Source organism: Rhincodon typus, chromosome 10 (genome assembly GCF_021869965.1).
Source record: "Rhincodon typus isolate 14 chromosome 10, sRhiTyp1.1, whole genome shotgun sequence".
NCBI classification, from domain to species: domain Eukaryota; kingdom Metazoa; phylum Chordata; class Chondrichthyes; order Orectolobiformes; family Rhincodontidae; genus Rhincodon; species Rhincodon typus.
The window spans coordinates 8,857,519-8,884,662 of NC_063341.1; the positions used below are offsets into that span (position 1 = coordinate 8,857,519).

The 27,144-nt window shown below is 42.1% G+C and overlaps 1 protein-coding gene across 1 annotated transcript in view; it reads right to left on the minus strand.

Moving 5' to 3' along the window:
* Positions 1 to 27,144, minus strand: part of astn1 (astrotactin 1) — a 1,993,575-nt gene that overhangs the window by 1,233,688 nt on the left and 732,743 nt on the right. The window contains exon 4 of the mRNA XM_048602275.1: positions 5,380 to 5,529. Coding sequence (XP_048458232.1) covers positions 5,380 to 5,529 — 150 coding nt within the window. The remainder of the gene's footprint in view (positions 1 to 5,379; positions 5,530 to 27,144) is intronic.

The following is a 27,144-nucleotide window of genomic DNA, read 5'->3' on the forward strand; positions in this document are numbered from 1 at the left end:
TAAAATAATGAGGGGCATAGATCAGGTAAACAGCAGGTGTGTTTTCCCTAGGGTGGGAGATTTCAAGACTATGGTCATACTTTTAAGGTGAGAGGAGAAAGATGTAGAAAAGACATGAGGAGTATTTTTTTGACACAGAGAATATTTTGTGTGTGGAATGAGCTTACAGAGGAAGGGGTGGATGTGGGTACAGTTACAACATTTAAGTTCATGAACAGGAAAGGTTCAGAGAGATATGGGCCAAGCGCAAGCAGGTGAGACTAGTTTATTTTGGGATTATGGTCAGCATGGACTGGTGAATCTGTTTCCATGTTGTATGACTCTATGACTCTCGAAGTGGCTTCCTGCGCTAGCACACAATGAGCTTCCTGCTGTCCTGAGGGAAAATCTGCTTAATAATAAAGGTCTTTGAAGGAGCGTTGCTCTTCTTTTAAGTAGTACCATTAAGTCCATGAAATAAATTGATTGGGCTTCAGTTTAGTGTCTCACTAGAAAGATGAGCCATGACTGTGCAATATAAAGAAGGATCAGCTCAGATTTTGTGCTCAAGTCTCTGAAGTGGATGTGAACCCACAGCCTTCAACTTAAAGGAGTACTTGCATCCCCTGAAACAGGGCTCACGTATAATCTAATTTAATCTCTCATCTTCCTAAATTTGACTATCTGTCAGAACTGATTTCCTCCACTGGGTGAGGCCTCCACATTTCGAGGAGTTGAAATGAAACAAAAAGAGACAGGCTGTGCATTACATTACACTGCAGGAAAGAAGGAAGATGTCATAAGAGAGTCAAGGGATCAGGTCCAGAGGAAATTTGCTTAGCATCTCCTCCAGCATTGCAAATAGGCATAGCTATTATGCTGCCTCTTCCATGACTGCCAATATGGTCTTATTAGTGGGAAAGTGGGTAGAATGATGCACTGGTCCCTACTCATGAGAGGCTTGAAGGATACAATTTGTCATAACCTGCAGAAATTTTCAATTGTCCCAATCTTCCCAGTGATGCTTTTCAAGACCAAGGCACTTTTCAAACTAAAGCAACCTGCTTGATAATAAATGTCCAATTCCGATTTGAGATTGTCCAGGACACATTGTATAGGAAAACATTGATATCATATTATGCAAGCATAAAAAAAATCCCTATAATCTGTCTTGAACTAATGGCTCGCTTTATAGGGCTGATTGGATTATTTATTCTTCAGGTATGTAGCTTCTGTATTTCAAAGAGACTTAGCTAAATGAAAATAGTAACTGTCTTCAGGGGGTTTCTAACTTTATCACTGTTCTTTTAAAACAGTATTGGATCAAATAGCAGTAGTGGGATGGTGTGCTGCACACAGAAGCGATTTCCAATAAAATGAATCATCATGAAGTGCAAGTTACTTTTATCTAAAAATCTATCAGCTCTTAAAAGACATTGACTGTATCTGAAGTGTAAGGCAGTGATTTCTCTTTATATCCGTGAAAGGTCATTTTCATTAGATAAGAAATTCTGAATGTCTGCTGGCTCAACAGAGTTAATCTTTTGTAACATTTACAAATTATACAGTACGTTTTTTGGACTTCCAAACATCAAATCAAACGTATCTATAATTGTAACACAATTTCTGTGATTAAAAGGCAGTTTTGATTCCTGAATTGTGATAAAATGTTGGCTTTGAAGACTATTTGACCTTAGATCATTTTTCAACCATTTTTGCCCTGGGATGTGATCATTGACCACATGGTCACCATGTGACCATTGCTGCCATTGCTGTATTTGTAGCCCATCCCTAATTGCCCGAGAAAGTGATGGCGAGTCCCTTCTTGAGCCACTGCCAACTCTTGCATTTCTACACTAGATTTCATAAGATTGCTAACATGTTTCGTTGAGACTTTATCGCTTGTATTAATATAGTGAGGATGAACAAATTGCTTTCTATCAGGAATGAGCTAGAAAACAGGATTTTGCACTGAGCAATAAAAAAAGACAAAGTACAATTGCAAAATAAAGAATATGACTGAGTTAATTAAAATATTTTAGTGTACTAAATAGCTGAAAATTGAAACTTATGGGCCCTCTTGTGGCCCAGTAGTAGTGTCCCTACCCCTAGACTGGGAGGCCCAGGTTCAAGTCCCACCTGCTCCAGAGGCATGCAATAACATCTTTGAACAGGTTGATTCAAGGATGAAAAAAGAAAACTAAAACTCACCATTGGACAAGACATCAATTGCAAAAGTGAGCAGAAAAGGCTCAAGGTACATGTAAACATTTTGAGTGTTTGTCAATATGTTACTCTATATTTTATAATTGCTAATGTTTTCATATAAGTTTGTGCCCAGATATGTTCACTACTAAAGATTTAGGTAAAGCAGAAAGCATTCATTGAAAGGCAACAGTCCAGTATTCTAGGATCAAAGCATTGCTGGTAAGGTCAATATTTGTTTGCCTTCACTTATTGGCCTTGAGAAGGTGGTGGTGAGCTGCCTTCTTGCAGTAGTGTGGCATATTTACATTCATTTTCTGGATTACATGGTAATGCCAGCAGATGTCATTTCATTTTAAAAGTACGGGATGTTAGGAGTGGGCATTGCTCTCGGATGACAAGTCTCCCAAAACTAAGGGTCCTTTGATAGGGCTTTCAGCTCAATATTATTTCCATAGAAATTGTCCCAATATTAACTCCACTGCTGATCAAAAAAACAAATCAAGCATATGATGGAATTTGGTAGCCAGCCCACGAAGGTCTCCTTGAAGGAGTGGATTTGACGATTTGTTCCTTCACAACTAAGTGGACTTTTTCACGCGTGTACAGACATTTTCTGGGTGGTTTCATTTTACTTTGTCTTTGACATGTTAAAAACATTTTCTCCAGAATCAGCAAGAGTTACGGACTTATTTTTGTTTTGAATTGGGAGGAGCACAGTGCTAGTTTAAATTTGAATGCCTTCACAGCACTGATTCTATGTGTTAGGTCTCTGTCCTTCGCCTGCTGTTCACAGTTCAGCTCATTCAGTTTTAAAGTTATGTCTGGAAAGGAGTGTGAGGTCAAGGAATCATGTATTGTATGACAGTTCACTACCCTTGATTCCTCGATTGAACAAAAGCAAAAATTTCGGACACCATCTTGAAGAATCATTGCGGGACCATCACTCGACCAACCAGCACAGAAGATTAGTTCACAATAGGAAGCATTGAGTTCATTGAGTAATGCTTTAAACATTAACTTTACAGGTGGCATAGTGGCTCAGTGTTTATCATAGCTGCCTCAAAGCAGCAGGGACCCAGATTTGATTCCACCCCTGGATGACTGTCTGTGTGGAGTTTGCATGTTTTCCCTGTGTCTGCGTGGGCTTCCTCTAGGTGCTCCGGTTTCCTTCCACCATCCAAAGATGTGCAGGTTAGGTGGATTGGCTATGCTAAATTGCCCATAGTGTCCAGGGATGTGTAGGTTAGGTGGATCAGCCATGGAAAATGCAGGGTTATGGGGATAGGGTAGGGGGTTGTGTCTGGGTGGGATGCTCTTCAGAAGGTCAGGATGGACTGAATGGCCTGCTTCCACACTCTTGGGATTCTGTCATTCTAGATGATGCTGAAGCACTCTTGGTAAAATTGACTGTTTGAACGTACCTACAACTTTAGTTACATGAGAAAAAGAACCCATTACTTTTCTCCTTAATACTTGCCAGTGGAGCAGGTTGTGTGCTCTAAAGAAGACAACATGAGGAAGAAGACCTTGCCAAGACCTTGCTGGCAGTCAAATAAAGTCAATGACCCACCCCCAAAAAGCTGTAGTTCAGGTCAGAAGGCTGGCATCTTAGCAGTCTCTACAATACTGCCAGTGGTGGGCCGCTGAAGCTGCATCATAAATAAGAAGGCACCTCAATGCCTGAAATGTCCTCAAAGGTATATAAATTTCTTCAGAAATGCCAGGACCAAGCAAGCAGACTTTTGTGTTTGGGAGGGTGAGAGAGCTTGAGCACAGGACAGTGTCCATCACCGCTGGGTGACCTCTCCATGAGCCGTGTAGCACTCAGGGAGAGAAGCTCCTACTCCCTAGATATCCATTGCTAGATCTCCCAGGTATGCTCCGGGTCTCCTTCCAAAGTAAATGGCCCTGATGTGGGCCCAATGCCTCTGGTTTAGAAAGCAAAACTTTATTGTTGGCTTGATTGGTTCAGTTGGCTGCTTGTTCCCAGTGCTGCCAACGTGCCATGAAAATTTTTCTCACTTGTCACCATCTCAAGTCTCTTTGTGCCTAGGCAATCTCTAAAGTGTTTATTTAAATTCATTCATAAGATGAGGGTGTCGCTAACTGGGCAGCATTTATTGCCCATCCCTAATTGCCCAGAGAGCAGTTAAGAGTCAACCACATTGCTGTGGGACTGGAGTCACATGTAGGCCAGACCAGGTAAGGATGGCAGTTTCCTTCCCTAAAGGACAATGGTGAACCAGATGTGTTTTTCCTGACAATTGATTTGTAGTTAGCATTAGATTCAAGTTCCAGACATTTATTGAATTCAGACTTCACCATCTGCTGTGGCAGAATTCGAACCCGGGTCCCCAGCACATTATCAGGGTCTCTGGATTAACAGTCCAGCGATAATACCACTAGGCCATCACCTCTCTCTCTGCGTTGGGAAAATTCATCCCTGTGAATGGTCACGGTGTAAATGCAAGTTCTACCTCCAGCTACGTAAACACTTGGGATAAACTGGCAGTAGTAGTATTCCTTCCTCTGGGCCAGGGGTCCTGGGTTCATGTCCCCAACAGGGCAAATTGTGGACTGTCCTTCCATGGCCAATGTGGTTCCACAGGTTGATCATCCTTCTAATCCTTCTGCCCTTCCCCTCCTCTTCCCCCAGGTTTGGGTGAAAATAAGCAAAGAGGAATGCTTGATTATGAGCCATTAGACTAGGATAATAAGTGCAAGAACAATAACAACCTGTGAGACCTACTCTATTGGAAGAGTGAAGCTGATGGACGTATGAGCATGGTTTAACTTTTTCATTTAACAACAGAACATGATTAGATTGTGATAGCAAGGTGTGGAGCTAGAGGAACACAGCAGGCCAGGCAGCATCAGAGGAGTAGGAAAGCTGGTGTTTTGGGTCGGGACCCTTCTTCAGTACCGAAGAAGGGTCCTGACCCGAAACATCAGTTTTACTGCTCCTCTGATGCTGCCTGGCCTGCTGTGTTCCATCAGTTCCACACTGTGTTATCTCAGACTCCAGCATTGGCAGTGATTATATTGAGAATTGGATTTCAGCCTGAGTGACTACATTAGTATTTAAAGGCATTTTTCTTTGTCTCACTTGATGATAAATTTAGGAAATAAAGGTATTACTTTGATAACCCTGGACTAAACAGTCCAAATCTGAGAATACAGTGAAGAACTGACCTCTGGATTTACTGGTGAAACGTTTTCTTTGTCCACTGGAGGAACTGCGTGGGAGCAAAGCTGTCTGCTGATGACTGATGTCCACAGGGCTGGTGGCTAATAAGTTCTCTTTGTATTTATTCATGAGCGACAGCTTGGTGGTATCACTTCCTGTAGGAACAAACAGTAGCAATAAAAGCTTTTATTTACGATTTGAAGTTTTTCTTCACACCCCAATCCCATGAAAAAAACCGCACGACCAGTATTTATCTTTGTATTCTCAAGCACGTCATAGAAATTTCCATCATTCATGTCCACGAGAATCTATAATGCCTTTGACCCACTCACTCGTGTTCTGAATTGAGCTAATCAATTTGAACCATGCACTTAGATATCGAAAAGCTATCAACTTTGAATCTGACGGTTTTGACAACCTAGGACCGATACAACTGTAAGAAATTGATATGTCATCAGGGGTACTAAAAAGCAGAGGCAGTTGGAAAATTATCAGAGCTAACTGCCATCTGCTAGAGATAACAGCTCTCAGCCCATAGAGAAAGCAGCATCTATTCACAACAGTACCATGGCCCTTCTAGCTAAGATTCCAAACTGAAGAATTTACAGAGAAAGCATTCCTGATAGAAGAATTGATGGAGAAGACAAAGAACATTCCAGAAGATGTAACCTGGCTATAATTTCGAGAGACTAAAGTTTTGTTTTGTAAGTGGAACTTGTATTTATTGGAACAGCATACCACTAGAATCTTGAGTTATTCAGGAATAGTTCATAGTTAGAATGCATTTGTTTGTTTTTTTAATAGTTTAGTTAATTTGTTCACTGTTAGAGTTAGATTAATAAATTGTTAGTTGTTAATAATAAAGTGAGTGTCAGGGATCTATTTTATTTAACCACTAGAAGTTGCTGAAAGGCAGGTTATATATACCATTTTTCACACACCTTTCACAGATTATAGGGCATGGTGCTCCTCTTTGGTTGTTTTTGTTTTAGTTCTCATTGAGGGGTGGTGGGGGGGCGTTGTCTGCTTTATGACACATATTTTGCTTGGAGACTATGGCTGTTATATTCCTAACAGCCAGTTGGTGAAATAGTAAATCAAAGCCAGTGTTTACTTGGAATAAATTTACTCATGGAAATAAACATTCCAGGTGCGTATCATCTTAGTCCACTCAGCTCTTCTGTCTGAAAGTGTCTCTTTTACGTGGCCATGGAGCTGTCCAATCCATGAACACCACCTTTATGTCCTTAACTTCAACTGAAAGAGTGAACAAGCGCAGGTGAGGGAATCATGATCACACTTTCTGTGCTAGAAACCAAGGTGAGTAATGTAAATGTTTGATTTGGGCGTGATGATAAAAGCATTAAACATCTCAAGTCTAAGTACAACGTCCGTCAAACATGCCCACTTCCAGTTTTAACCAATACTGGACGTGGGGGAGCAGGTGCAGGAGAACTGTATTGTTGAGGTATTATGCACTACAAACTGTCATATTCAGTTCTATTTCAACAGGAGGAAGGGTCATGTTTGCAGCACCGTTCAATAAGATCGTGGTTGATACGTTTGCGTTGGATTCTTGATAAACAAGTTGGGGGTGGGTGGGGTGGGGTGGTGGTGGTGGCCTGAATGTTTATGAGGGGGAATGAGGGAATGTGATATTGACGTTACAATCAAATGAGCCATAATCTTATTAACTGGCAGATGGAGCACAAGGTGCATCTTCTGCTCCAAGAGTTTCTCATGGCAATAGGTCTTCATCAAGAGAAAGCTTTCCTTCTCCATTTCACTTTAGCACTGAACAGATTTGACCAGAGAAATGCAACTTTTACTTCCATGTTGCTCCCAAGAGCACACAGATTCCGTAATTTATCACATCAAAACAGTGTGATATGCGATAATTAACGTAATCCTCTTTATAAGAGGGGCAACATGTGTTATTCTTAAATGACATTGGGGTCAGGTATCTCATACATTTTCCTTATTAGTAAATCAGCCATCACTAGCACACGCATTATTAGAGGGCTACAGTGAGAGAATGTGACAAGAAAGATTTTACTTCTGATTTTCTTAGAATCAATTGACTTTTATCAAATGCACGTTATATTACAAGTTAAGCTATGAAGAAAATCGTAGCCATGTACTGGTAGCCAAAAGTAATTTATTTAGAATTACACAGTTTAGATTTACAATGTTCAATCTATTTGTTATAGCTGGTATAGATGGCAATTTGGTGGCTACTTGAATAATCTAGAAATTAATGCATTGGAAAAAAAGCAAGTTTTAAGTGAGGTGGTGTGCTACCATTGCCAACTGGATTAGAAGTGTTTGTGCTCCATTTAGATAGAGCTGAATTTTACAGGAGTTGTTAATTTTCCGAGAGAATGCAAAATTGATTTGGGAAGGTTCTCGTGACTCTAGAGCAGAGACACCCTTTTGGAAGTCTACACCAATGCATTTATATATATTTTTAAATGTATTCTTTCATTGGATGTGGGAGCTGCCTGCATGACCAGCATTTACTGCTTATCCCTAACTGCTCTTGAACCAATGACTGGCTTGACCATTTGAAAGGCAGTCAACCACAGTTTTATGGGTCTGGTGTCAAACCAGTTAGGGATAGCATTCATAGATGACTGTACAGTTGCAGCAAGACTTCCCTACTTACCAGATAAGAATTTCCTACCCTTATTGACATCAGTTGACTAGATGGTTTTGAGTAACAATCTATGATAGCTGCCGTGGTCATCACTAGTTTTCAATTATTTTCATAACTAGTGTTAAATTCCAGAATTATTTTTGGAGCTTAAATCCCACCATTCCATCAAACTTGTGACATTATAATGATACAGTTTTTCCCACGAGATACACTCATACAGTCTATGGCACAGAAAAAGATCCTTTAGCCCATTGAGATGGTCAAAAACAACCACCTCATTATTCTCATCCCAAAGAAAGATACAGCCCAAAATTCAAGTTTGCCCCCAATATGTTATGGAAACTCTATTGTCTTCAGAGTTCCTGTTTCAAAGATCAGGATGGAGTGAAATATAAATACAAAAATGTATTCATAATCCTGCCATATGTTCACAACTGCAGGTACTATGAAGCTGGGCATTCAGCAAGATGAGCTTGGAAATATTACCTGTTAATAAAACAGGTCTATTTATTTTCTTCCCTTCTACTGTTGTTACTTAAGGGAATACCAGGGTTATCTTCAGACCACAGAGAACTAAAACAAAACAGTGAATTAACAGTGACTGCTGAATAGCCCATCAGTGCACAGTGACTTCAATCAGACAAAGACTAGGCAACAGATCAATGCACTTAATCCCGAAGGTACCATTCAGAGTTGCCTACGGATAAATCAAAAGAAATTATTGATGACAAATAAAAATAAATGCACTAAGAGTCTCAAAACAAGTGAAAGGAAAAAAAAAGTTAGCTTCATCAGAAAGTAGCTTTCAAGTACATTCTTACACCTTTTCTTGTTTCATGTAGAGAAGTTTCAGCCAAGTGTTTAAATAGGCAGACAGAAGTCATTATCACTTCACTAACCTCCCTCCCCATCAAAACAAGCAGGAGGCTATTTAAACGTACAGGAGGTGATGGCCAAGTGGTATTATTGCTGGCTTGTTAATCCACAGACCCAGATAGTGTTCCAGGGACCTGGGTTTGAATCCTGCTGCAGCAGATAGTGGAATTTGAATTCCATTTAAAAAAAAATCTGGAATTAAGAAACTCATCATGAATCCACTGCTTTGGGGAAAATCCCATCTGGTTCACTAATGTCCCATAAATGCTGCCTAGTCAGTAACACCCTCATCCTGTTAATGAATAAAAAAAATGGAGTCCACAAGGATGATAAGATCTGGTTAATCATTTTTTCGGTACAAATGAGTGAACATGTAGTTTCCGTAGGCATTGAGTGGTCAGCTTTCAACGACGTCACCCAAAAATGGGCTGCAAAATTATTGGAAGAGATCTTTGTGGTGGGCAGTTTGACAATGTAAACTTCAGAACTTTTATAACGACATGGATTGAAAGAATCAGCGACAATTCTTTTCTGGTATTTTTTTTTCCCTAAATGAAACGGAAAAGGAGAAACTGTTAGAAAGGAATTAAAAGCAACATGCGAATTAACCATCCCTGGGAAGAAGGAGTTGAAGGAACATAAATAAGTTGTTTCCTGGGAGAGAGGAGGTAAGACTAATGGATAACTTACTGTCTCATGACAAATAGGCAATTAAGACTGCCTGCAGAAGTAATGTCCTGAAGTAAAGGGGTTCATTGCAGGAAAAGTTGTGTTTTCAAACAGACAGGTAATTCTGAATCTAACAAGGAACAATGGAGCTACTGCTTATAAGAAGGCAAGCTATGAACTTGAGGACTCTATAAGTGTTTTCAATGTTGGGGGTGTGAAAGAATCTATAGGATCATCAAAAACGTAACACCACAAACTTTAAAGAGAGAAAATTGCATCAGCGTTCAACTCCAGAACTCTCCCTGAGCAGAACCCTGAAGAGCAAGGATCGAAACCCCAGACACTTCCAGAGATAGACACGATTGCTTGGTGTCGGGCTCTGGTCTGCAATCAGTAATTTTCTGATTTTTAAGTTGTTCTAATCACCCCCAGATCCCCGGTTCGAGACACTGGACTTATTTAGGGAATGTGAAATGAAGAAGGCAGTAGACAAGTGTTTCAGGGCAAAAAAATCTGTGTTTATTTAAAATACAAAAGGCAAGTATAATACATGAAAGGTAAATACAATAAACAGGAAAAATAACACCATCAAATATACAGAGGACAGGAATACTATTAAACATACTATTTGCTAGATTAAACACTATTTAATTACAGAAACTTTTATCAGGCTTCCTACCCTTGGAGACCCAATGCATTTCCACCATCCGCTTTCCGCTCCCTGCTAGCGAGATGAGAAACTTTGGGCTCATGGGAGTGTCAGCTCACCACTGAGGAAAACGTAATTTTAAACTGTGCCCCATTGCCGAGGTTCTTGCTATCGGTTCCCTTGGTTCTCTAGCAGCCTGCTACTGCTCGAGTGAAATAAAAATCATTAAGAAGGGAGGCCAGAAATACGGGCACAGCAACTGGAATTAACAGGGCCTCAAAATTGGCCAAAAAGCAAAGTATGCTGGGAATGCCTGAGCCAAGACAGACACAAGAGACAATTCTGCCGAGGGACAAGCCCTTGCAAGATTTAAACCCAGACAACTGCAAACCAGAAAGGCACCAGAAAACATCAGGAAATGTGAAAGGGCAATTCAACCCTTCCTGGCTAACAAACAACGCTAGAGCGAGAGAAGGGGGACAGAGAGAAAGATCCTGTGCATGTGTAGGGCTTATTTGAGGGGGTGGTTGTTACAATATGTTTAAGGTGAAAGCTAGATAAGCGCAAAATTGTGAGGCAAATTTCCATTATCATCCTACAACTCATCCACTTCATCCTCGACCACAACATCTTCACCTTGACACAGTTCTTCATTCAGACCACATGGAACAGCCATGGGGACCACATTTGCTTCCCAATCTGCCCCAATTTTCATGCACAGGTTTGAACAAGTCTTCTTGCTGCACAGAACCTCTGACCAATGCCATATACCAGATACATTGATGACATTTTCTTCCCTTGGACTCATGGTGAGAAATCGCTGAAACAACCACACAGTGATATCAACAAATTTCAACCCACCATCAGACTTACCATGGACTACTCTTCAGAATCAGTCTCATTCTTGGACACGCATGTCCATCAGGGACAGACACCTCAGTACCTCACTCTACCGCAAGCCCATGGATAACCTCACAATGCTGCACTTCTCTAGCTTCCACTCTAAACGTATTGAAACAGCCATCCCTGATGGAAAAGCCCTACGCATTCACAGGATCTGTTAGGATGAGGAAGAATGCGATGGACACCTGAAGGTGTTGAAGGACACTCTCATAGGAACAGGATATGATGCTGAACTCATCGATCGCCAGTTCCTACGTGCCACAGTGTAAAACCGTAATGACCTCCTCAGAAGACAGACATGGGATATGACCGATAGAATACCCTTCATCGTCCAGTACTTCCCAGGAGTGGAGAAACACATGCCATGTTCTACGCAACCTTTAACACATTATTGATGGCCATGAGCATCTCGCCAACATCCTCACCACACCTCCACTTCTCGCCTTCAAACAACCACCAAACTTTAAACAGACCATTGTTCGCAGCAAACTACCCAGCCTTCAGGACAACATTGACCACAACACTATACAACTCTGTCATGGCAACCTCTGCAAGACATGCCAGATCTTCGACATGGACACTACCATCACACGTGGGAGCACCACCCACCACGTGAACAGCAGATACTAATGTGACTTGGTCAACATTGTCTATCTCGTACACTGCAGGCAAGGATACCCCGAGGCATGATAAATTGGTGAGACCATGCAGACGCTTTGACAACGGATGAATGGACACTGTGCAAAGATTGCTGAACAGAGACGTTCCTTCCCAGTGGGGAACACTTCAGCGGTCATGGTCATTTAGCCTCCGATCTTCGGGTAAACGTCCTCCAAGGCAGATTTCGGGATACACAACAACACAGAATTGCCAAGTAGAGGCTGATAGCCAGGTTTGGTACCCATGAGGACGGCCTCAACCGGGATCTTGGGTTCATGTCACACTACAGGTGACTACACCGCACTGTACACTCTCACACACACACTCACACACATGCATACACACATACACTCACTTACACAAATACTGTCACGTGCATGCACACACACACACACGCGCACACACACACACACACACACACGCGCACACACACACACTCCCACCCTCTCTCTGTCTCTCTCTCACACACACACATCCACACACACACGCTCGCACACACACACGCTCGCACACACACATGCGCACGTGCACACACACTCTCCCACCCTCTCTCTGTCTCTCTCTCTCACACACACACACATGCGCACGCACACACAGAAACACACACGCGCGTGCACACACACACACACACACACACACACAAAAACACACACTCTCCCACCCTCTCTCTGTCTCTTTCTCTCTCTCGCGCGCACACACACACACACACACACACACACACGCTCACACACACACACACACAGTCACATGTAAATTGATAGAATCCCTACAGTGTGGTTACAGGCCCTTTGGCCCAACAAGTCCACAATGACCCTCAGAGTATCCCACCCAGACCCATCCCCCTACAACCCACCTAATCTATACATCCCTGAACACCACGGGCAATTTAGCATCGCCAATCCACCCAACATGCACATCTTTGGACTGTGGGAGGAAAGCGGAGCACCCGGAGGAAACCCATGCAAATCTATGGGGTGAATTTGTATTTGCAGATACATCCTATTTTGCTCAAAAAGCACACAATTTATAGACAGTCAATCAATGCGGCGTTTTATAAACTCCGACTTTAGAAATAAAACCAGTCTGACTCCAAACCACAACACAAATAGATTCTAAACAAGGCCTCACACCTAACATGCATTGTCTGACCTAAAATATCACCTTTTAATTACACTGATAAAACCTTTAGTTCTCTCAGGACAGTGGCTTGAAAGGAATTCACGGATTTACTTATACGTATTAATCAATTGAAACCTTCCAACTGATTAAAGATTTAACAGCATCTTAGGTTTGTTTAATACATCCTCATCTGTGGTGTGACCCTTTGATCTTTTACTTATAAATTCCATGTTGGATACCATCTCTCTCCCTCATGACTTAAGAAGGAGCGAGGCTCCGAAAGCTTGTGTTTTCAAATAAACCTGTTGGTCTATAACCTGGTGTCGTGTGATTTCTGACTGTGTTAAAAACTTGGACAGAATTTAATGGAGGAGCGAATGAAGACTACTCAGGGCTAATAAGGAAGGAGGATCTGTGTCTGAAACCATGATTCAGGTGGGAAGAATTTGTTAAGATCAGGGGCATCAGGTTTTATTTGGGAAAATCATGGAAAATGATGAGCATTCTTCATTTGGCTGTGAAAGAATGAACATTATCCATTTTGCCAACGATAAAGCAGTCAACCTTCATTTTGCCTGAAGATGCCAGGAAACCTCCATTTCGACAGCAGATGGCTAAAAACCTCCTTTATGACAAAATAAAAGAGAAAACCCAAGTGACCAGTACTGCGGTTTAGCAATACTGTATTTCAGAGCGTAAAGCATCAAAAGAAGAAAAATAAATCAAGTGTTCAGAAGAGATATATCAGGATGTTGCCATGTATGGAAGGTTTGAGTTATAAAAAAAGGCTGTACAGGCTGGGATTTTTTTTTTAACTGAAGCGCAGGAGGTTGAGAGGTGACCTGATAGAGGTTTATAAAAACATGAGTGGTGTAGAAAGGGTTAATAGTGGGCATCTTTTCCCTAGGGTGGGGGATTTCAAGAATAGGGGGCATATTTTTAAGGTGATAGAGGAATGATTAAAACATACATGAGGGCAACTCTTCTACACAGAAGGTGTTTCGCATGTGGCATGAACTTACTGTGGAAATGGTGGATTTGGGTAAAGTTACAATATTTAAAAGACACTTAGACAAGTACATGAACAGGAAAGGTTTGGAGGGATATGGGCCAGGAGCAGGCAGGTGGGACCAGCTTAGTTTGGGAAGCTGGTTGGAATGGGCTGCCTGGACCAAAGAGTCTATTTCTGTGTTGTATGATTCTATGACTCTGTAATGTTTTTGTACTGCATAGTTTGGTAAAACTGAAACAGCATTGCCATATTGAAAATTTAAAAAATCTATTTGGGAAAGAGATTAAGGCAGCATCTTTAACGCTGCCAAATTATAACTATTTGAACTCAGGAATAAAAGCAGCAATGAAAAAGTGCAAAAATTTAAAAAAAGCTTTAAATTAAGAATCAAAAATAAATCCACATTAAGAAGAACATGCAAGAGTATTAACACTACTTGTTAAATTTAATTTCCGAGATGGCTCATTTGGAATATACAATTGGACATTTTAGAGAAAAAGTACAGGATTGCATTCAAGCTAGACACTGAATAACATTCTGAACAAGCAAATACGCCGGTGAATTTAATAGGAACCACAGTTGACAATGTTAAGCTCATTTAAGGCATAGATATATTTGATGAATTCTAAAAGTTTTTCACAAATTACTTAATCTAAGAATTTATAATTCTGGAAAGAGCAAGATTTAACATAAAAGTTGAGCACCAGAGTTATTATTGATATGTTCATTAATGTGCGCTGCAGATTAGTAGAAAGCAAAGACTAGGGAGCTTTAAGAATCAAGCCTTAAGAGTTTTAAAATCAGAATCCATAAGAGATAAAATTGCTGCTGGAATGACAGATGAGTCTTTTCCAGACTTATTACAATCCAAAGATTTACTTTTAGAGAAAGCTATTTAGATTGTGTTCAAAGCAGAAAAATTACAAAGAAATCCTGAGAGGAGGAGGATAATCTTATCACAGAGACCGACAGAATCCATATAGTTTCTAGTGTGTAAAAACCTTCAAAACGCATGTGGAAAACCAATGCAAAGAGCAGGCCAGACAGCAGATAAGGAGGGCAGAATTTCATTTGGACTTGAACAACATGGACTATAGCCAGTCTTGTGGTACCCCATATCCATGGGTTTTAGCATTCAAAATTTGACAGTCTCTAAGAACCCTTATGTCACTCTCTGATCCACCGTTGCATTCCAATGCTGCAGCAAGGAAACCATGCAGTTAGGAATACACACACCCAGCTCATGGACTAGTGTAGGCTACATCTCTAGGCTCTTTGTTTGCTGTCATTACACTTACGCACTGTGAGCCTATTTGGACGTTCACAGTATCCCTGCTTTGCCTTGCCTTTTTGCAACCTGCACTCTCAGCCAGAAATGCCAGGCTTGCAGAACAGCTTTGCTGTGGCATTTAGTGCAGGCAAAAAGCCAGGAAGTGTGTCATGATTGTCAACAGTCCTCAGTCAGGTCAAGGGAGATGGTCTGCATTCAGCGAATCTACGTGCAGCAAGTGAATGGAAGCCTCCAAAATAAGTCCAAGGGCTTTAACATGGCGAATCAGCCACCCAGGCCCATCAGAGTAAGGGCCCTCTCCTCATCAGGGGCGAAGAACCAAATGTCCATGAGCTCACTACCCGTTTTCACTGTTTCTGGCCTATTGTGGGCAGTTTGCCTGCTGAGAAAAGACAGGAGAGGCATTGAGGGACGTTCAAGTGAATGGCGCAGCTGCTACTTTTGGTGCAGGTTGGGAAATGTCTTAGTGACCGGGTTGGCGTCACAGATGGTACGACAGGTAACACTGTCAGAGGTTGGGTGGGTGAAACCATGTGAAGCAAGATGTCACGAGCATAAGTAAGAATGGTAGAGCATGTGCCTTGGTGAGAGATGGGTGCAGCAGCGCAGAGAGAGTCAACACAGTGTGGAGCTGGAGGAACACAGCAGGCCAGGCAGCATCAGAGGAAAGTTGACGTTTCGGATTGGGACCCTTCATCGGGACTGGGGAGGGGGAAGGGAGCAGGAAAATAAATAGAGCGAGGATGGGTGAGGCTGGGGTAAGGTGGGATGGTGAAAGGTGGATGCAGGTAGGAGTAGTGGGGATTGGTCAGAGGGAAGGGTGGGGCGGATAGGTGGGGAAGAAGTTGGACAGATAGCGGATCCATAGTTTTGGTTGGATTGTGGCAAGTGCTGTCTGTTCCAGGCTTTGCATTACAGTTTCCGCTGTTAATCCTGATATCAATGATCCCATCGGTCTTCCATTGATTTGTGCGCATATCTTGCCGTTGAAGGTGAAGTGGGTTGTGAGGCACAGATTGCGTAGTTTATGGGTGCCGTATTTGCTGATGGTGTTGATGTTGTCGGGCGTCTGTAGCCCTGGCCTGTCTAGTAGCGGGGTTCGAGTTTCTTTAGCTAAGGGGATGTTTATGGAGGTAAATAGTGCAGTCACATTGAAGGAGACCATGATCTCATCCTCATCTATTCTGGTGTCCTTGATGATGTTGAGGAATTCTTGGGCGGAGTGGATGGAGTGGTTTGAATCGTCCAATAGGTGTTTCAATCGCCTCTGTCGTTCTTTTGCTAGTCTGTATGTTGGTGCACCCAGCAGTGAGACTATGGGTCTGAGGGGGACCTCCGGCTTGTGTACCTTAGGGAGCCCATAGAAGTGGGATGTGTCTGATCCTCTGGTTTCATTCATCTTGTGTAGATTCCTCAGGGTGGTAATAATATGGTTTTCCAGTTGAGGTGTTGGGTCTGTCGCCATCTGTTGGTAGGTGTTGGTGTGTGTGAGTAAAGTGCTTGCTTCCTCAATGTACTGTGCTCTGTTCAGTATGACAGTCCGCCGGTAGGATTACAATGTTCCTGTCTCTCTTGAGTCCTTGTAGGGCTTTCCTCTCTGGTGTGTTGAAAGTGTTCCCTTCACTCCTTCTGCTTAGTGTTGGGGCTACTATCTGTCTGCCAGTTTGTTGGGTTTCTTTGGGTGAATCCGCTGTCTTCTAACGTGATTCACTTTGGAAGGAGTAACAGGAATACAGAGTACTGGGCTAATGGTAAGATTCTTGGTAGTGTGGATGAGCAGAGAGATCTCGGTATCCATGTGCATAGATCACTGAAAGTTGCCACCCAGGTTGATAGCGTTGTTAAGAAGGCGTACGGTATGTTAGGTTTTATTGGTAGAGGGATTGAGTTTCGGAGCCATGAGGTCATGTTGCAGCTGTACAAAACTCTGGTGTGGCCGCACTTGGAGTATTGTGTACAGCTCTGGTCACCGCATTATAGGAAGGATGTGGAAGCATTGGAAAGGGTGCAGAGGAGATGTACCAGGATGTTGCCTGGTATGGAGGGAAGGTCTTATGAGGAAAGGCTGAGGGACTTGAGGCTGTTTTCGTCAGAGAGAAGAAGGTTAAGAGGTGACTTAATAGAGACATACAAGATGATCAGAGGATTAGATAGGGTGGACAGTGGGAGCTTTTACCTCGGATGGTGATGGCTAGCACGAGGGGACATAGCTTTAAATTGAGGGGTGATAGATATAGGACAGATGTCAGAGGTAGGTTCTTTACTCAGAGAGTAGTAAGGGCGTGGAATGCCCTGCCTGCAAAAGTAATAGACTCACCAACTTTAAGGGCATTTAAATGGTCATTGGATAAACATATGGATGATAATGGAATAGTTTAGGTTAGATGGGCTTCAGATTGGTTTCACAGGTCGGCGCAACATCGAGGGCCGAAGGGCCTGTACTGCGCTGTAATGTTCTATGTTCTACGTTCTATGTTCCAGTGTAGCCAGCACCTGATCTGTGTGGGTGGCCTTCCTGTGTATGCTAGTGTGGAGCTCACCATTGGCCATACAGTCGACCATTATGCCCAGGACCCTTATCATTCCTCAATGGGTGAGGCTCCACTGACCTGTGCCTTAACCTCAGACCAAATTGGGACGCTCTGGTGTTGTGGGCCTTGCTGCTGGTGCTGGGGTAATGGATCTCCCAACTAAGGGCTAATCCTTCCAGCAGACCTCCAAGTCCCTGCCTGTAAAACAGGCAACCGAAGTTTCCCTGTCTGCCATGTCTGGGGAAAATATCAGGAACCATGTCTGGCAACGCCAGACTGACAGTGCTTTTCCTGGTGCATTTTGAAGATAACACAAGTGCCAAAGAATGCTGGTCAATTCTGCAATATTCTGACAGTGGTAACTTGTTCTGGAAACAACGTATGCTAAGATGGGCATGAAACTGGTCAAGAATGGCAGGGTTGGAGTGGATAGTAAATGGATTGACAGCACAGTGTGGAGCTGGAGGAACACAGCAGGCCAGGCAGTGTCAGAGGAGCAGGAAAGCCGACGTTCCAGGTCAGGACCCTCCTTCAGAAATGGGGGAGGGGGAAGGGAGCTCTGAAATAAATAGAAAGAGGTGAGGTGGGGCTGGGGAAGGGAGGTGGGATGGTGATAGGTGAGTGCAGGTAAGGAGTGGTGGGGATTGGTCAGTGAGGTGGGATCGGCGGATAGGTGGGAGAGAAGATGGGCACGTTGTGTCAGGTCAAGGCGGTGGGGATGAGAGGGAGGGTTGGTCATGGGATGAGGCCGGGGGGGTGGGGAGATTTTAAAACTGGTGAATTCCATGTTTAGGCCATCAGGCTGTAGGCTCCCGAGACGGAATATGACGTGCTGCTCCTCCAGTTTGTGGGTGGCGTCATTGTGACACTGGAGGAGGCCCAGGATGGACATGTCATTCAGGGATTGGGAGGGGGAGTTAAAATGGTTGGTGGCCAGAAAGTGTTGTCGTTTGTTGCGTACAGAGTACAGATGCTCGACAAAATGGTGTCCGAGCCTCTGCTTGGTCTCACCGATGTAGAGGAGGCCATATCGGGAGCAGCGGATACGGGAGACCAAGTGTACGGATGTGCAGGTGAACCTCTGTCTGATATAAAAGATTTGTTTTAGGCCTTTAATGGAGTTTAGTGGGGAGGTGTAGGGGCATGTGTAGCACTTCCTGTCATTGCAGGGAAAGGTGCCGGGGGTGGGGAATGTGGAGTGGATGTGGGAGTTGCAGAGTGAGTGGTCCCTATGAAAGGCAGATAGGGGTGGAGAGGGAAATATCTTTTTAGTTGTGGGGTCAGATTGTAGGTGATGGAACTGGCGGAGGATGATGCACTGGATGCAAAGGTTGGTGGGGTGATATGTGAGGACCAGGAGGATTCTGTCTTTATTTTTCTTGTGGAGGAGGGGGTTTGAGGGCAGAGGTGCGGGAAATCCAAGAGATGCAGTTGAGGGCATTTTTGATCACCGGAGTGAGGAAGTTGCAGTCCTTGAAATAGAAGCACATCTGGAATGTTTGGGAGTGAAACGCCCCATCTTGGGAGCAGATGAGGTGGAGGAATTGGGAGTAGGGGATCGCACTCTTGCAGGAGAGTGGGTGAGAGGAGATATAGTCAGGCTTGGCGAGTCACCTCACTCAGCCTCTGGGTGAAAATCCCACCAGAAAACCTGACGTAAGTGGAACTTCACCCCCAAAAAAAGGTGAGGTTCAGTATTTTCGGTCAGGAAACTCATAGACACAAAATGTGACCAGTTACTAAAAAAGAGTGCTTAAAATGTTTTTAAAAATGTTCACTTTCAAAAGATGTGCAGAAAAGGGACACGGGTATAGAGCAGCAAATGGCCAAAGGGCTCCCCATACAAGGACGTGAATACAAATGACCCACTGGCATTAGTTAAGATACCCAATGCATTCTCACTTGAGTTTGAAAGAACATTATGTCAATGGATAGTCCATTGATTTGATATTGGGTGAGCAAGACTGTCTTAACAGATCATTTACAATGGGTGATAAAATGAAAGTGACAGTCTACAGAGATGAAACTGCAAGGTCCAGGTGGAACAGCTATCAAGACTAACAGTATGCTCCAGCAACACTGAGGATGTCAGATAGTACAGACTATATATGTCACTTCTAATTTAGAAACCTCACTCTTGAGCAAGCACTTGTGTTTTGACATCGACTTTCTTGAAGTGAGAGAAAGAACTTAGCTAGTTATAATGGACAATGAACAGGTGAAGAGAGACCATGTTGTGCTAAGTCTGCCTGATGCAGTCAAAGAACTATCAGTTGTTGAACTGATGGGAGTTGATGGGGGTCAGTACACTGGCTGGACAGCTGGTTAACAATGCAGAGTGATGCTAACAGCAGGGGTTCAATTCCTCCACTGGCTGCAGTTACCACCAGGGACCCTCCTTCACAACTTCTCCCCTCGTCTGAGGTGTGGTGACCCTCAGGTCAAACCACCACCAGCTATCTCTCCCGGATGAGAGACCAGCCCTCTGGGACTGTGGCAACTTTACCTTAATTGAAAACCAGTAAGACACTCACTGGATTTTCTAGACTCGTGGCAGAGTCCAAAAATGAAAACAAAAGGAATTTCTTAAGGTCAGCTGTGATGGCATAAGTGAAACGGTGATGAAGAACCATGGGACAGCCAGCTAAGGATGTCCTACAATTTGCTGGTATTGTCTCAGGTACAATGTGCTGATCACTTTGCAAGCATCCACTGCACCGACAGCAAGAGTTGAGACAATTCTGGCCCCCTTCGTCAATTCCAATGGTTCGTTTCATTTCGATGCTGCAGTTATCAGTGCTGCCAGTTCCTCAGTAGGACCAGGGATTTGGTTCTTGCTCACTTGTCAGTAATTACCCTGGACTAGAATTCTCCCATGTTCTCGAGCACAGTGTGTCCACTGGCTGCTCACTTGCTGTGTCTGATGGCAGCGGAAGACATGGAGGCTAATTATATGGGTTTTATGCTGTACTCACTTTGACAGACCCTCTCGTTCATTAAATCTTACACAGTATCACACATTGGTTCCCCTCACAAAGTGCTCACATGTTGTCACCTCCAGCTATGCCTGCTTTGTTTGTTGAGATGGGTCTTCTCCAGCCACAATCTGGGGACCATTCCCTCTCGCCTTTCTCGCACTGTCTTTTACATGACCTCACTAAATCTCGGGGCAGTTGGTTCACAGACGCCTGATCTGTCACTCCACCTCTTCACACCTGTCTGCAACTGCGTTGCGAGATGGCGGACACAATAAAAGCTGCCATCATCCTTTTAAATTGAGTCCATGCTTTCAGCTTTCTGCATCCTCTGTCAAACCTGCCGTCCAGCCAAACCGCACTGACCTGCAGGAAAACATGACCTTTGGCATGTCCAATTTATACAGATGTACCATAGAGAGGGGAAAGAAAGAGAAAATCTCCATCCTCCTCAGTCAGATGTTCCTAAACCGAAGTGACATTGCAGTACGCTTTGATGTCACAATATAGGTGGCAAATAGGCAAAGAAAAGTTTACCCATATACTTCTTTTTCCCCATGAAAGCAGTGACCTTTTACAACAGTTTATATTAGCTGCACACATCTCTGAGGGAAGTAAGTAATATCTTTATTATTTGAGCCACGTGGGAAATGATAGAGAAAGTGACTGTGTTGCATAGTTCTCAACATGCTCCAATGTGCAATCTCAATAAATGAAATTTCCCTTTAGGGGAATTGTACAGCTCCACTGAAATATCAGAGAAAAGAATGAGGACAGAAGTTGGAAGAATGCTATTGATTTTGTTTTTTCAAATTTCTAAACTGTTCCCAGGTATGTTTCTCATAACAGGAAAGTTGAATGTGGAAATTACTCAAAATGATATTAATTAACATCAGATCTTTTAAACCTAATCCTAATTCAGACTTTACACAGTTACTACAAGCTTGTTTAATCATACATTAGTTCAAAGCGCTCTTCAAATGTTAATTCAGGCTAACAGTCTGTGATCAACTTACTTCACCTCCTTTGCAATCAGTTTAGGGTATCACATTCTAGCCTCTCGAGACATCAGATAATGGTCCAGACATGCTACTGTCTTTTTTTTGAAACTTAGTACTTCTACTATACCTGTTCAATTGGTGATTCAGTATTTTGTTTACAACCCAACCCATTGGAGATTTGTCAACTTCTGAATCTCAAGTTCCATTGGGATTTCATTGACATTGCTGCCATTATTCTGGTAGAAAGCCTGCATTTCATTCCTTAAAATTACTTAACTTGATTTTCCCAATCAACCTGTTCAGTGATGTTATTATTCACCTCTGGAGAAGATGGGACTTGAACTTAAGTTTCTTGGTCTAGGGTAGGGACACTAGCACTGAGCCACAAGAGGGCCCCTTGCATTTCACTTTAAACCACTCTGTGTAACTTGAAATTCAGCACCACATTTGTAGCCACCCAATCAGAACTACAGACATAGATTGATTTGGCATTCACTTCTCCAGAAAGCCACAGGCTGTAGACAACTGCAGCATACCATTGACCTGTTATCCTCAACTGAAAAGAAATCCTTTCATGAACTCAGTACTTCTCTGAAAGAAGTCAGCAACATCTTTACAATCTCAGCCACATGGGAAAAACAGATATTGATCAAAAAGCGAAGATTAGGTTTTCGAAAATTAATTATAAAAGGAATAAATGCAGCTAAGGCATTAGTACTGCTGAGTAGCCATGGGTATAGCAGATGGCTTTGCAGCTTACATTAGGTCATGTCTGGCCACTGGAACCCATCTCTGATCAGAGGTGCCAGTATTTTACAGGATGTATAATTAAATCCACGCGGAGATTCAACTCCAGTAGCAACAAAAGACCTGCTTCAATCAATAGTTTCTGGATTCATCAGGCTGTCATACTTGAAAATATAGCAAAGACAATCAATTCTACAGAGGCAGTGATTCACGCTTGTCGCAATTGCCTTATTAAGGTTATTGTCAGCCATAAATGCACGCTAGTCTTCAGAAAGGTTCCTCTGCCTATTAATTTACAGAATCAGATTTTTGGAAGCATTTCTCGATAAATAACAAATCTTCAGCCACTTTTTTCTAAACCTTCCTCCAATTTGCATTGTGCAAGTGCTGACATGTATTGCAGTATAGTATTAGCTGGCATATCCAATCATTCAGTCAATTACCCAAATGACCATTGATCCCATATGCATGCTTAGACATAATGAATGTTGACGTAATGCTTTATTATTGTGTGGGATTATATAGTACTATGTGTAGAGTACAGAAACAGGTTACTCAACTCAACCAACCTATGCCAATATTTATAAGCTTCATCAGAGCTGCCTCCCACCCCTACTCATCTCACTCTTTCAATACATGTTTCTGTTCTTTTCTGCTTCACATCCTTATCTAAGTCGCCTTTAAATAGGTCTGTGCTGTTCACCTTAAGACCATAAGACATAGGAGCAGAAATTAGGCCATTCGGCCCATCGAGTCTGCTCCGCCATTCAATCATGGCTGATAAGTTCCTCAACCCCATTCTCCCACTTTCTCCCTGTAACCCTTGATCCCCTTTGTAATCAAGAACCTATCTATCTCAGTCTTAAATGTACTCAATGGCCTGGTCTCCACAGCCTTCTGTGGCAGTGAATTCTATAGATTCACCACTCTCTGGCTGAAGAAGTTTCTCCTTATCTCCGTTCTAAAAGGTCTTCCCTTTACTCTAAGGCTGTGCCCTTGGGTCCTAGACTCTCTACTAATGGAAGCATCTTCCCAACATCCACTCTGTCCAGGCTATTCAGTATTCTGTAAGTTTCAATTAGATCCCCCCCTCATCCTTCTAAACTCCAATGAGTATAGTCCCAGAGTCCTCAAACGTTCCTCATATGTTAAGCTTTCCATTCCTGGGACCATTCTCGTGAACTTCGTCTGAAACTGTTCCAGGGCCAGTACATCCTTCCTTCCAAAATATTCCTTGTGGTAGTAAGTCACACATTCACATTGTGAAGATTTCTTTTATTGGATCAAACATAGAAAATAGGAGCTGGAGTAGGCCATTCGGCTGCTTTGAGGCTGTCCTGCCATTCAGTACGATCATGGCTGATCATCCAACTCAATATTCTGTTCCTACCTTCCCCCCATAACTTCACAAACCCTTTAGCCCTATGAACTAAATCTAATTCCTTCTTGAAAACCTGACTGATGATAATGATGGGATAAATATCCTATATTTGTTGTCTCTAATTTTGGTCTCCTTCAAATACATGTCCCCTTATACCTCTCTTTGCTAGACAGGAGAACCCCAGGGTGTTTAGTTTTGCCTGATTGTGTGGGGAAGGATTGACAGTACCATCTGGTCCATCCTGCACGCAGCTAAAAGTACTTTGAAAAACTTAAATAATAACAATTGGTTCAGTAACTATTACAATTTTTAAATGGCAGCTTGCCCCACTGGTTATGAATGTTCTGATATTTCACCCTCTTCAATCTGAGACAATTGCATCCCAGAGTTCAATGCTGAATGAGACACACAAAACTAAGTTACAGCCAACAGGAATGAATCAACTTTCTACTTTCTTTTGAATATCACCTCTGCTGTTTTTTCTTTGAACGACAGCAATAGTGCTTAATAAATCTAAAAGTTTCACATCAAAATTATTCGCTGGTAAGATGGTGGCATGGAGCTTTAAGGGTACAACCATAATTATTAAACAACACAGAAGTTGCTGGAGAAACTTAACAGGTCTGACAGCATCTATGGAAAGAAAACAGAGTGAATGTTTCGAACCCAGTATGACTCTACTTTAGAAGGTGAGTTCCAGCATCCATAATATTTTGCTTTAATCATAGTTATTAATTAGGTAAAGGCTCCAAATAAAAAAAAAACTCAAATTATTGTGAAGCCAGCAACCTTTCTAATGATGAATATATTTTGTCAATTTCTTTACAAAATACTTTAATAGCTTGTTTTGACAGTAACTTGTGATATTTGTGATGTGCCAGCTGCAAATTACTCAAATTACAAAAACGATTGAGTATTTAACAATGTGATCAATGATGTATTATGTTATTGCAAAAATGGAGTTATAGTTAAACTGGCTTTTTGTGGTAGACAATGCTATTTTCATACCATCTCATATATTCGAGATACCACTAAGCGTACTACATCTAATTAGTTATTTTTGCCGCTAAACATGATAATGAAATAATGCACAGCAAATCCCATGAACAACAAGCTAGATGAATGTCCAATTAATCTATTTTTATTGACACTGACTGAGGGAGACGGATTAACCACAAAACCTCCCAAATTCCCTTTACTTCAAAGTGATTTCTTTTACGTCTGTCTGAACAGGCTATTGGTTCCTCAGTTCAATGTCTTGTTTCAGAGATTACACCTCTGACTGTGCAGCAGTGAAGGGCCAGCCTGGATCGTGCATTCCAGGAGTACTGATATGATGCACACTTTCTGATCCGTATATTATTAGTTCTTACATCTAAATCCAACAGATCTTGAGTCAGAACTGTAGGCTCAATTCACAACATGTCATTCAGCTATTACATTGTTCACTTACTGTGCTACAGGAAGACAAAGTGCAATTGCTCTGCATTCTTGAATGCTGTGGTCAGTTACAGGTCAGGCTGCAGATCGGAAGATGGCTTTGTTCATGGAAAGATGAATTAAAGAAACTGCAACACGACGTACGGTGCAGATATGTGTATTGACTAGAACGTGGTGCTGTATCACTTATACAGCTAGTTCTGCCATAACGCGTGTTTCGTTTCGTTAATGTAAATTGGCTGTATGGCATTGTGGCAAATCTGTGATTCTGTAACTTAATTAATTGCAAAACAAAAGGAGAAACTATGTAACAGAGATTTTTGCATGTTTGTAGTGGTTAGGAATAAAGGAAGATGGGGAAACATTGATTTAACGTGGAGTATAATACAATGTACTTTGCCATTCGAAATATCTATTTGTTTGGAGATCTTTTTATTCTTCCACATGTTGTGCGTTTGTTTAACTTGGACTTCAGATTAAAATTTAGGGGGAAAATAGGCCTAACAGGTTTGAGTTCAGCATACGTCTCTCTGAAAATAATGATGGATATAGGGAATGGCTTTCCAGCAAAAGTATCCAAATTAATTCTCCTGAAAAAGCAAAATAATTATCTGTTTAAGACTGTGTTTGAAGCTTGAAGGATAAGTATTGACAAATGCTACATTACGCTGTCATTATGGCTCTTGAACTGTGATGTTCAGTTGGTAAACACAAGTCACACTGCTGACCGTGCACCACGCTAAATGTATTAATAAGTGCCTCTGAACACGCACATTTAGCAATGGGCTGGGAAGTCTAACCCGTGAAATGTTATATTTCAGCAGCAGACCTCTACCAACATTAAAGGCATTAAAAAGTAATTTTAACACTTGAACAGCTGAGCACTTCTAAATTTACAGTTTTACTACACCCAATGCAAATCTACGCTCCTGGGCTACCATTCAGTACAAGCCCTATTTTCTCACAACTGCATTTCAAGACAGATTGCTAGTCTGACTCAGTATTATACTAAAGTTCTCACTTCAAAGCTATTTCAGACAAACATAAAATAGATCCCCCAGCTGAAACCATGTGGGATTACATACACAGGATAAAGGGCTAATCATTTAGCATTGAAAAGGAAAGAAAGTTCTTCACCCAAAGCATTGTGAATCTTTGTCATTCTCATCTCCACAATCATGTGGATGCAGTATCATTGAATACATTTAAGGCTACTTTTCTCTCGTGTAATTCAATAGCACACTAAAAGTTTGCGATCTTTGCCAATTGGTCAAGAAGGCAAAGTGAAGACTGGTCTTTATGCTTAGACTTCAAAGTAGTAATATTTAATATACAATATTAACTACTGCCATGCATGGTAATTATAGCTATTTCAAACCCTGACTTACAGTTAAGTAAGAACTAAACTATTTTCTTTGTGTGTTCAAGTTCTCATGTGAGTCTTCCAATATAGAGTTATGGTGCGTTTGACACCCACCAACAGTATTTACATTCAGTGATGTGCTGCTCGGTGACATTATTATAAAGTAGCTCCAGGGTCCTGGAGCCCTTAAAGCACTTTTTCCCTCAACGCAAACATTGTGATTGAGTGTTAGCTATGCCGCCCAATAAGTTGCCTAGATCTCTTATTATTTGCAATATTTGCTGTACATATTGACCTTTTCGTTCCAACCCCTCACCAAACCCTTGATTTGATTCATCTGTGCCGATAGGTGAGTAAGGAAAGTCTGCAGCAATATATGGAAACACCCAGGGGAAATGTTGATATTTTGTTCGTTTTTTTCCTGACTTCTGTTAGGTAAGAAATTCAATCAATCTGGCTGAAAGAACTTGTGTTGATGTAACTGCAGGAATGTATCA